General features: G+C 46.0%; 1 protein-coding gene across 1 annotated transcript in view; it reads left to right on the forward strand.

Moving 5' to 3' along the window:
• LOC123757085 (mucin-22-like) overlaps window positions 1-7,276 on the forward strand; it is a 66,548-nt gene extending 59,272 nt beyond the window's left edge. The window contains exons 19-22 of the mRNA XM_069324009.1: window positions 845-1,043; window positions 1,953-2,333; window positions 5,231-5,422; window positions 6,969-7,276. Coding sequence (XP_069180110.1) covers window positions 845-1,043; window positions 1,953-2,333; window positions 5,231-5,422; window positions 6,969-7,276 — 1,080 coding nt within the window. The remainder of the gene's footprint in view (window positions 1-844; window positions 1,044-1,952; window positions 2,334-5,230; window positions 5,423-6,968) is intronic.
• The last annotated feature ends 6,633 nt before the right edge of the window (window positions 7,277-13,909 follow it).

Genomic DNA, 13,909 nt, shown 5'->3' on the forward strand with positions numbered 1-13,909 from the left:
TAGCAGTACATTGACCACTACCACCACCAGCATTTCATCGACAACTTCAACCACTACCACCACCAGCATTTCATCGACAACTTCAACCACTACTACTTCGACAACTACCACCACAACTACTACTTCGACAACAACCACCACCACCCCAATACCTACTTCGACCACTAGTGCCACACATAAAGCTTGTCACTTTATCGACAGTGACGAGCACCATTTTATTCATGGTAAGAAAAGATGCATAACCAAATGTATTCCTAAAGAGATGGCAGCCATTAAATGTGGAAACAATTTTGATACATCTCCGTGTACACCAGGTTGTGTCTGCTGTACCAAGACACAACACAACACAACGATAACCTCTACCACAACAAGCCCAGAATCGACAACTACTATCTCTAGCACTTTATCCACCAGCACATCGACCACTACCACCACAACATCGACCACTTCCACCATTACATCGACCACTACCCCCACTAGCACTACATCGACAACTGCCACCACTAGTACTACATCGATTACTACCACCCCCAGCACGACATCGACTACCACCAACACTACATCGACTACCACCAGCACTACATCGACTACCACCAGCACTACATCGACTACCACCAGCACTACATCGACTACCACCAGCACTACATCGACCAGGAGAACCTCCAAGACATCATCGACCACTACACCAACTGGCAGTACATCGACCACTACAATCACTAGTACTACATCGACTAATACAACCACCAGCACTACATCGATCACCACAACCACCTTACCAACAACTAACACCACAAGTACTACTTCAACAACTACCACCACTAGCAGTACATTGACCACTACCACCACCAGCATTTCATCGACAACTTCAACCACTACCACCACCAGCATTTCATCGACAACTTCAACCACTACTACTTCGACAACTACCACCACAACTACTACTTCGACAACAACCACCACCACCCCAATACCTACTTCGACCACTAGTGCCACACATAAAGCTTGTCACTTTATCGACAGTGACGAGCACCATTTTATTCATGGTAAGAAAAGATGCATAACCAAATGTATTCCTAAAGAGATGGCAGCCATTAAATGTGGAAACAATTTTGATACATCTCCGTGTACACCAGGTTGTGTCTGCTGTACCAAGACACAACACAACACAACGATAACCTCTACCACAACAAGCCCAGAATCGACAACTACTATCTCTAGCACTTTATCCACCAGCACATCGACCACTACCACCACAACATCGACCACTTCCACTATTACATCGACCACTACCCCCACTAGCACTACATCGACAACTGCCACCACTAGTACTACATCGATTACTACCACCCCCAGCACGACATCGACTACCACCAACACTACATCGACTACCACCAGCACTACATCGACTACCACCAGCACTACATCGACTACCACCAGCACTACATCGACTACCACCAGCACTACATCGACCAGGAGAACCTCCAAGACATCATCGACCACTACACCAACTGGCAGTACATCGACCACTACAATCACTAGTACTACATCGACTAATACAACCACCAGCACTACATCGATCACCACAACCACCTTACCAACAACTAACACCACAAGTACTACTTCAACAACTACCACCACTAGCAGTACATTGACCACTACCACCACCAGCATTTCATCGACAACTTCAACCACTACCACCACCAGCATTTCATCGACAACTTCAACCACTACTACTTCGACAACTACCACCACAACTACTACTTCGACAACAACCACCACCACCCCAATACCTACTTCGACCACTAGTGCCACACATAAAGCTTGTCACTTTATCGACAGTGACGAGCACCATTTTATTCATGGTAAGAAAAGATGCATAACCAAATGTATTCCTAAAGAGATGGCAGCCATTAAATGTGGAAACAATTTTGATACATCTCCGTGTACACCAGGTTGTGTCTGCTGTACCAAGACACAACACAACACAACGATAACCTCTACCACAACAAGCCCAGAATCGACAACTACTATCTCTAGCACTTTATCCACCAGCACATCGACCACTACCACCACAACATCGACCACTTCCACTAATACATCGACCACTACCCCCACTAGCACTACATTGACAACTGCCACCACTAGTACTACATCGATTACTACCACCCCCAGCACGACATCGACTACCACCAACACTACATCGACTACCACCAGCACTACATCGACTACCACCAGCACTACATCGACTACCACCAGCACTACATCGACTACCACCAGCACTACATCGACCAGGAGAACCTCCAAGACATCATCGACCACTACACCAACTGGCAGTACATCGACCACTACAATCACTAGTACTACATCGACTAATACAACCACCAGCACTACATCGATCACCACAACCACCATACCAACAACTAACACCACAAGTACTACTTCAACAACTACCACCACTAGCAGTACATTGACCACTACCACCACCAGCATTTCATCGACAACTTCAACCACTACCACCACCAGCATTTCATCGACAACTTCAACCACTACTACTTCGACAACTACCACCACAACTACTACTTCGACAACAACCACCACCACCCCAATACCTACTTCGACCACTAGTGCCACACATAAAGCTTGTCACTTTATCGACAGTGACGAGCACCATTTTATTCATGGTAAGAAAAGATGCATAACCAAATGTATTCCTAAAGAGATGGCAGCCATTAAATGTGGAAACAATTTTGATACATCTCCGTGTACACCAGGTTGTGTCTGCTGTACCAAGACACAACACAACACAACGATAACCTCTACCACAACAAGCCCAGAATCGACAACTACTATCTCTAGCACTTTATCCACCAGCACATCGACCACTACCACCACAACATCGACCACTTCCACCATTACATCGACCACTACCCCCACTAGCACTACATCGACAACTGCCACCACTAGTACTACATCGATTACTACCACCCCCAGCACGACATCGACAACCACCAACACTACATCGACTACCACCAGCACTACATCGACTACCACCAGCACTACATCGACTACCACCAGCACTACATCGACTACCACCAGCACTACATCGACCAGGAGAACCTCCAAGACATCATCGACCACTACACCAACTGGCAGTACATCGACCACTACAATCACTAGTACTACATCGACTAATACAACCACCAGCACTACATCGATCACCACAACCACCATTACCAACAACTAACACCACAAGTACTACTTCAACAACTACCACCACTAGCAGTACATTGACCACTACCACCACCAGCATTTCATCGACAACTTCAACCACTACCACCACCAGCATTTCATCGACAACTTCAACCACTACTACTTCGACAACTACCACCACAACTACTACTTCGACAACAACCACCACCACCCCAATACCTACTTCGACCACTAGTGCCACACATAAAGCTTGTCACTTTATCGACAGTGACGAGCACCATTTTATTCATGGTAAGAAAAGATGCATAACCAAATGTATTCCTAAAGAGATGGCAGCCATTAAATGTGGAAACAATTTTGATACATCTCCGTGTACACCAGGTTGTGTCTGCTGTACCAAGACACAACACAACACAACGATAACCTCTACCACAACAAGCCCAGAATCGACAACTACTATCTCTAGCACTTTATCCACCAGCACATCGACCACTACCACCACAACATCGACCACTTCCACCATTACATCGACCACTACCCCCACTAGCACTACATCGACAACTGCCACCACTAGTACTACATCGATTACTACCACCCCCAGCACGACATCGACTACCACCAACACTACATCGACTACCACCAGCACTACATCGACTACCACCAGCACTACATCGACTACCACCAGCACTACATCGACTACCACCAGCACTACATCGACCAGGAGAACCTCCAAGACATCATCGACCACTACACCAACTGGCAGTACATCGACCACTACAATCACTAGTACTACATCGACTAATACAACCACCAGCACTACATCGATCACCACAACCACCATACCAACAACTAACACCACAAGTACTACTTCAACAACTACCACCACTAGCAGTACATTGACCACTACCACCACCAGCATTTCATCGACAACTTCAACCACTACCACCACCAGCATTTCATCGACAACTTCAACCACTACTACTTCGACAACTACCACCACAACTACTACTTCGACAACAACCACCACCACCCCAATACCTACTTCGACCACTAGTGCCACACATAAAGCTTGTCACTTTATCGACAGTGACGAGCACCATTTTATTCATGGTAAGAAAAGATGCATAACCAAATGTATTCCTAAAGAGATGGCAGCCATTAAATGTGGAAACAATTTTGATACATCTCCGTGTACACCAGGTTGTGTCTGCTGTACCAAGACACAACACAACACAACGATAACCTCTACCACAACAAGCCCAGAATCGACAACTACTATCTCTAGCACTTTATCCACCAGCACATCGACCACTACCACCACAACATCGACCACTTCCACCATTACATCGACCACTACCCCCACTAGCACTACATCGACAACTGCCACCACTAGTACTACATCGATTACTACCACCCCCAGCACGACATCGACTACCACCAACACTACATCGACTACCACCAGCACTACATCGACTACCACCAGCACTACATCGACTACCACCAGCACTACATCGACTACCACCAGCACTACATCGACCAGGAGAACCTCCAAGACATCATCGACCACTACACCAACTGGCAGTACATCGACCACTACAATCACTAGTACTACATCGACTAATACAACCACCAGCACTACATCGATCACCACAACCACCATTACCAACAACTAACACCACAAGTACTACTTCAACAACTACCACCACTAGCAGTACATTGACCACTACCACCACCAGCATTTCATCGACAACTTCAACCACTACCACCACCAGCATTTCATCGACAACTTCAACCACTACTACTTCGACAACTACCACCACAACTACTACTTCGACAACAACCACCACCACCCCAATACCTACTTCGACCACTAGTGCCACACATAAAGCTTGTCACTTTATCGACAGTGACGAGCACCATTTTATTCATGGTAAGAAAAGATGCATAACCAAATGTATTCCTAAAGAGATGGCAGCCATTAAATGTGGAAACAATTTTGATACATCTCCGTGTACACCAGGTTGTGTCTGCTGTACCAAGACACAACACAACACAACGATAACCTCTACCACAACAAGCCCAGAATCGACAACTACTATCTCTAGCACTTTATCCACCAGCACATCGACCACTACCACCACAACATCGACCACTTCCACTATTACATCGACCACTACCCCCACTAGCACTACATCGACAACTGCCACCACTAGTACTACATCCATTACTACCACCCCCAGCACGACATCGACTACCACCAACACTACATCGACTACCACCAGCACTACATCGACTACCACCAGCACTACATCGACTACCACCAGCACTACATCGACTACCACCAGCACTACATCGACCAGGAGAACCTCCAAGACATCATCGACCACTACACCAACTGGCAGTACATCGACCACTACAATCACTAGTACTACATCGACTAATACAACCACCAGCACTACATCGATCACCACAACCACCATACCAACAACTAACACCACAAGTACTACTTCAACAACTACCACCACTAGCAGTACATTGACCACTACCACCACCAGCATTTCATCGACAACTTCAACCACTACCACCACCAGCATTTCATCGACAACTTCAACCACTACTACTTCGACAACTACCACCACAACTACTACTTCGACAACAACCACCACCACCCCAATACCTACTTCGACCACTAGTGCCACACATAAAGCTTGTCACTTTATCGACAGTGACGAGCACCATTTTATTCATGGTAAGAAAAGATGCATAACCAAATGTATTCCTAAAGAGATGGCAGCCATTAAATGTGGAAACAATTTTGATACATCTCCGTGTACACCAGGTTGTGTCTGCTGTACCAAGACACAACACAACACAACGATAACCTCTACCACAACAAGCCCAGAATCGACAACTACTATCTCTAGCACTTTATCCACCAGCACATCGACCACTACCACCACAACATCGACCACTTCCACCATTACATCGACCACTACCCCCACTAGCACTACATCGACAACTGCCACCACTAGTACTACATCGATTACTACCACCCCCAGCACGACATCGACAACCACCAACACTACATCGACTACCACCAGCACTACATCGACTACCACCAGCACTACATCGACTACCACCAGCACTACATCGACTACCACCAGCACTACATCGACCAGGAGAACCTCCAAGACATCATCGACCACTACACCAACTGGCAGTACATCGACCACTACAATCACTAGTACTACATCGACTAATACAACCACCAGCACTACATCGATCACCACAACCACCTTACCAACAACTAACACCACAAGTACTACTTCAACAACTACCACCACTAGCAGTACATTGACCACTACCACCACCAGCATTTCATCGACAACTTCAACCACTACCACCACCAGCATTTCATCGACAACTTCAACCACTACTACTTCGACAACTACCACCACAACTACTACTTCGACAACAACCACCACCACCCCAATACCTACTTCGACCACTAGTGCCACACATAAAGCTTGTCACTTTATCGACAGTGACGAGCACCATTTTATTCATGGTAAGAAAAGATGCATAACCAAATGTATTCCTAAAGAGATGGCAGCCATTAAATGTGGAAACAATTTTGATACATCTCCGTGTACACCAGGTTGTGTCTGCTGTACCAAGACACAACACAACACAACGATAACCTCTACCACAACAAGCCCAGAATCGACAACTACTATCTCTAGCACTTTATCCACCAGCACATCGACCACTACCACCACAACATCGACCACTTCCACTAATTACATCGACCACTACCCCCACTAGCACTACATCGACAACTGCCACCACTAGTACTACATCCGATTACTACCACCCCCAGCACGACATCGACTACCACCAACACTACATCGACTACCACCAGCACTACATCGACTACCACCAGCACTACATCGACTACCACCAGCACTACATCGACTACCACCAGCACTACATCGACCAGGAGAACCTCCAAGACATCATCGACCACTACACCAACTGGCAGTACATCGACCACTACAATCACTAGTACTACATCGACTAATACAACCACCAGCACTACATCGATCACCACAACCACCATACCAACAACTAACACCACAAGTACTACTTCAACAACTACCACCACTAGCAGTACATTGACCACTACCACCACCAGCATTTCATCGACAACTTCAACCACTACCACCACCAGCATTTCATCGACAACTTCAACCACTACTACTTCGACAACTACCACCACAACTACTACTTCGACAACAACCACCACCACCCCAATACCTACTTCGACCACTAGTGCCACACATAAAGCTTGTCACTTTATCGACAGTGACGAGCACCATTTTATTCATGGTAAGAAAAGATGCATAACCAAATGTATTCCTAAAGAGATGGCAGCCATTAAATGTGGAAACAATTTTGATACATCTCCGTGTACACCAGGTTGTGTCTGCTGTACCAAGACACAACACAACACAACGATAACCTCTACCACAACAAGCCCAGAATCGACAACTACTATCTCTAGCACTTTATCCACCAGCACATCGACCACTACCACCACAACATCGACCACTTCCACCATTACATCGACCACTACCCCCACTAGCACTACATCGACAACTGCCACCACTAGTACTACATCGATTACTACCACCCCCAGCACGACATCGACAACCACCAACACTACATCGACTACCACCAGCACTACATCGACTACCACCAGCACTACATCGACTACCACCAGCACTACATCGACTACCACCAGCACTACATCGACCAGGAGAACCTCCAAGACATCATCGACCACTACACCAACTGGCAGTACATCGACCACTACAATCACTAGTACTACATCGACTAATACAACCACCAGCACTACATCGATCACCACAACCACCTTACCAACAACTAACACCACAAGTACTACTTCAACAACTACCACCACTAGCAGTACATTGACCACTACCACCACCAGCATTTCATCGACAACTTCAACCACTACCACCACCAGCATTTCATCGACAACTTCAACCACTACTACTTCGACAACTACCACCACAACTACTACTTCGACAACAACCACCACCACCCCAATACCTACTTCGACCACTAGTGCCACACATAAAGCTTGTCACTTTATCGACAGTGACGAGCACCATTTTATTCATGGTAAGAAAAGATGCATAACCAAATGTATTCCTAAAGAGATGGCAGCCATTAAATGTGGAAACAATTTTGATACATCTCCGTGTACACCAGGTTGTGTCTGCTGTACCAAGACACAACACAACACAACGATAACCTCTACCACAACAAGCCCAGAATCGACAACTACTATCTCTAGCACTTTATCCACCAGCACATCGACCACTACCACCACAACATCGACCACTTCCACTATTACATCGACCACTACCCCCACTAGCACTACATCGACAACTGCCACCACTAGTACTACATCCATTACTACCACCCCCAGCACGACATCGACTACCACCAACACTACATCGACTACCACCAGCACTACATCGACTACCACCAGCACTACATCGACTACCACCAGCACTACATCGACTACCACCAGCACTACATCGACCAGGAGAACCTCCAAGACATCATCGACCACTACACCAACTGGCAGTACATCGACCACTACAATCACTAGTACTACATCGACTAATACAACCACCAGCACTACATCGATCACCACAACCACCATACCAACAACTAACACCACAAGTACTACTTCAACAACTACCACCACTAGCAGTACATTGACCACTACCACCACCAGCATTTCATCGACAACTTCAACCACTACCACCACCAGCATTTCATCGACAACTTCAACCACTACTACTTCGACAACTACCACCACAACTACTACTTCGACAACAACCACCACCACCCCAATACCTACTTCGACCACTAGTGCCACACATAAAGCTTGTCACTTTATCGACAGTGACGAGCACCATTTTATTCATGGTAAGAAAAGATGCATAACCAAATGTATTCCTAAAGAGATGGCAGCCATTAAATGTGGAAACAATTTTGATACATCTCCGTGTACACCAGGTTGTGTCTGCTGTACCAAGACACAACACAACACAACGATAACCTCTACCACAACAAGCCCAGAATCGACAACTACTATCTCTAGCACTTTATCCACCAGCACATCGACCACTACCACCACAACATCGACCACTTCCACCATTACATCGACCACTACCCCCACTAGCACTACATCGACAACTGCCACCACTAGTACTACATCGATTAGCTACCACCCCCAGCACGACATCGACAACCACCAACACTACATCGACTACCACCAGCACTACATCGACTACCACCAGCACTACATCGACTACCACCAGCACTACATCGACTACCACCAGCACTACATCGACCAGGAGAACCTCCAAGACATCATCGACCACTACACCAACTGGCAGTACATCGACCACTACAATCACTAGTACTACATCGACTAATACAACCACCAGCACTACATCGATCACCACAACCACCATACCAACAACTAACACCACAAGTACTACTTCAACAACTACCACCACTAGCAGTACATTGACCACTACCACCACCAGCATTTCATCGACAACTTCAACCACTACCACCACCAGCATTTCATCGACAACTTCAACCACTACTACTTCGACAACTACCACCACAACTACTACTTCGACAACAACCACCACCACCCCAATATCTACTTCGACCACTAGTGCCACACATAAAGCTTGTCACTTTATCGACAGTGACGAGCACCATTTTATTCATGGTAAGAAAAGATGCATAACCAAATGTATTCCTAAAGAGATGGCAGCCATTAAATGTGGAAACAATTTTGATACATCTCCGTGTACACCAGGTTGCGTCTGCTGTACCAAGACACAACACAACACAACGATAACCTCTACCACAACAAGCCCAGAATCGACAACTACTATCTCTAGCACTTTATCCACCAGCACATCGACCACTACCACCACAACATCGACCACTTCCACCATTACATCGACCACTACCCCCACTAGCACTACATCGACAACTGCCACCACTAGTACTACATCGATTACTACCACCCCCAGCACGACATCGACAACCACCAACACTACATCGACTACCACCAGCACTACATCGACTACCACCAGCACTACATCGACTACCACCAGCACTACATCGACCAGGAGAACCTCCAAGACATCATCGACCACTACACCAACTGGCAGTACATCGACCACTACAATCACTAGTACTACATCGACTAATACAACCACCAGCACTACATCGATCACCACAACCACCTTACCAACAACTAACACCACAAGTACTACTTCAACAACTACCACCACTAGCAGTACATTGATCACTACCACCACCAGCATTTCATCGACAACTTCAACCACTACCACCACCAGCATTTCATCGACAACTTCAACCACTACTTCTTCGACAACTACCACCACAACTACTACTTCGACAACAACCACCACCACCCCAATACCTACTTCGACCACTAGTGCCACACATAAAGCTTGTCACTTTATCGACAGTGACGAGCACCATTTTATTCATGGTAAGAAAAGATGCATAACCAAATGTATTCCTAAAGAGATGGCAGCCACTAAATGTGGAAACAATTTTGATACATCTCCGTGTACACCAGGTTGTGTCTGCTGTACCAAGACACAACACAACACAACGATAACCTCTACTACAACAAGCCCAGAATCGACAACTACTATCTCTAGCACTTTATCCACCAGCACATCGACCACTACCACCACAACATCGACCACTTCCACTATTACATCGACCACTACCCCCACTAGCATTACATCGACAACTGCCACCACTAGTACTACATCCATTACTACCACCCCCAGCACGACATCGACTACCACCAACACTACATCGACTACCACCAGCACTACATCGACTACCACCAGCACTACATCGAATACCACCAGCACTACATCGACTACCACCAGCACTACATCGACCAGGAGAACCTCCAAGACATCATCGACCACTACACCAACTGGCAGTACATCGACCACTACAATCACTAGTACTACATCGACTAATACAACCACCAGCACTACATCGATCACCACAACCACCATACCAACAACTAACACCACAAGTACTACTTCAACAACTACTACCACTAGCAGTACATTGACCACTACCACCACCAGCATTTCATCGACAACTTCAACCACTACCACCACCAGCATTTCATCGACAACTTCAACCACTACTACTTCGACAACTACCACCACAACTACTACTTCGACAACAACCACCACCACCCCAATACCTACTTCGACCACTAGTGCCACACATAAAGCTTGTCACTTTATCGACAGTGACGAGCACCATTTTATTCATGGTAAGAAAAGATGCATAACCAAATGTATTCCTAAAGAGATGGCAGCCATTAAATGTGGAAACAATTTTGATACATCTCCGTGTACACCAGGTTGTGTCTGCTGTACCAAGACACAACACAACATAACGATAACCTCTACCACAACAAGCCCAGAATCGACAACTACTATCTCTAGCACTTTATCCACCAGCACATCGACCACTACCACCACAACATCGACCACTTCCACCATTACATCGACTCCAAGCACTACATCGACAACTGCCACCACTAGTACTACTTCGATTACTACCACCCCCAGCACGACATCGACTACCACCAGCACTACATCGACTACCACCAGCACTACATCGACCACCACCAGCACTACATCGACCAGGAGAACCTCCAAGACATCATCGACCACTACACCAACTGGCAGTACATCGACCACTACAATCACTAGTACTACATCGACTAATACAACCACCAGCACTACATCGATCACCACAACCACCATACCAACAACTAATACCACAAGAACTACTTCAACAACTACCACCACTAGCAGTACATTGACCACTACCACTACCAGCATATCATCGACAACTTCAACCACTACTACTTCGACAACTACCACCACAACTACTACTTCGACAACAACCACCACCACCCCAATACCCACTTGGACCACTAGTGCAACACATAAAGCTTGTCACTTTATCAACAGTGACGAGCACCATATTATTCATGGTAAGAAAAGATGCATAACCAAATGTATTCCTAAAGAGATGGCAGCCATTAAATGTGGAAACAATTTTGATTCATCTCCGTGTACACCAGGTTGTGTCTGCTGTACCAAGACACAACCCAACACAACGATAACCTCTACCACAACAAGCCCAGAATCGACAACTACTATCTCTAGCACTTTATCCACCAGCACATCGACCACTATCACCACAACATCGACCACTTCCACCATTACATCGACCACTACCACCACTAGCACTACATCGACAACTGCCACCACTAGTACTACATCGATTACTACCACCTCCAGCACGACATCGACTACCACCAGCACTACATCGACTACCACCAGCACTACATCGACCAGGAGAACCTCCAAGACATCATCGACCACTACACCAACTGACAGTACATCGACCACTACAATCACTAGTACTACATCGACTAATACAACCACCAGCACTACATCGATCACCACAACCACAATACCAACAACTAACACCACAAGTATTACTTCAACAACTACCACCACTAGTAGTACATTGACCACTACTACCATCAGCATTTCATCGACAACTTCAACCACCACTACTTCGACAACTACCACCACAACTACTACTTCGACAACAACCACCACCACCACAATAACAACTTCGACCACTAGTACCACACATAAAGCTTGTCACTTTATCAACGGTGACGAGCACCATATTATTCATGGTAAGAAAAGATGCATAACCAAATGTATTCCTAAAGAGATGGCAGCCATTAAATGTGGAAACAATTTTGATACATCTCCGTGTACACCAGGTTGTGTCTGCTGTACCAAGACACAACACAACACAACGATAACCTCTACCACAACAAGCCCAGAATCGACAACTACTATCTTTAGCACTTTATCCACCAGCACATCAACCACTACCACCACAACATCGACCACTTCCACCATTACATCGACCACTACCACCACTAGCACTACATCGACAACTGCCACCACTAGTACTACATCGATTACTACCACCGCCAGCACGACATCGACTACCACCAGCACTACATCGACTACCACCAACACTACATCGACTACCACCAGCACTACATCGACCAGGAGAACCTCCAAGACATCATCGACCACTACACCAACTGGCAGTACATCGAGCACTACAATCACTAGTACTACATCGACTAATACAACCACCAGCACTACATCGATCACCACAACCACCATACCAACAACTAACACCACAAGTACTACTTCAACAACTACCACCACTAGCAGTACATTGACCACCTCCACCACCAGCATTTCATCGACAACATCAACCACCACTACTTCGACAACTACAACCACAACTACTACTTCGACAACAACCACCACCACCATCACAATAACTACTTCGACCACTAGTACCACACATAAAGCTTGTCACTTTATCGACAGTGACGAGCACCATTTTATTCATGGTAAGAAAAGATGCATAACCAAATGTATTCCTAAAGAGA

The sequence above is a fragment of the Procambarus clarkii genome, chromosome 13, assembly GCF_040958095.1.
Source record: "Procambarus clarkii isolate CNS0578487 chromosome 13, FALCON_Pclarkii_2.0, whole genome shotgun sequence".
NCBI classification, from domain to species: domain Eukaryota; kingdom Metazoa; phylum Arthropoda; class Malacostraca; order Decapoda; family Cambaridae; genus Procambarus; species Procambarus clarkii.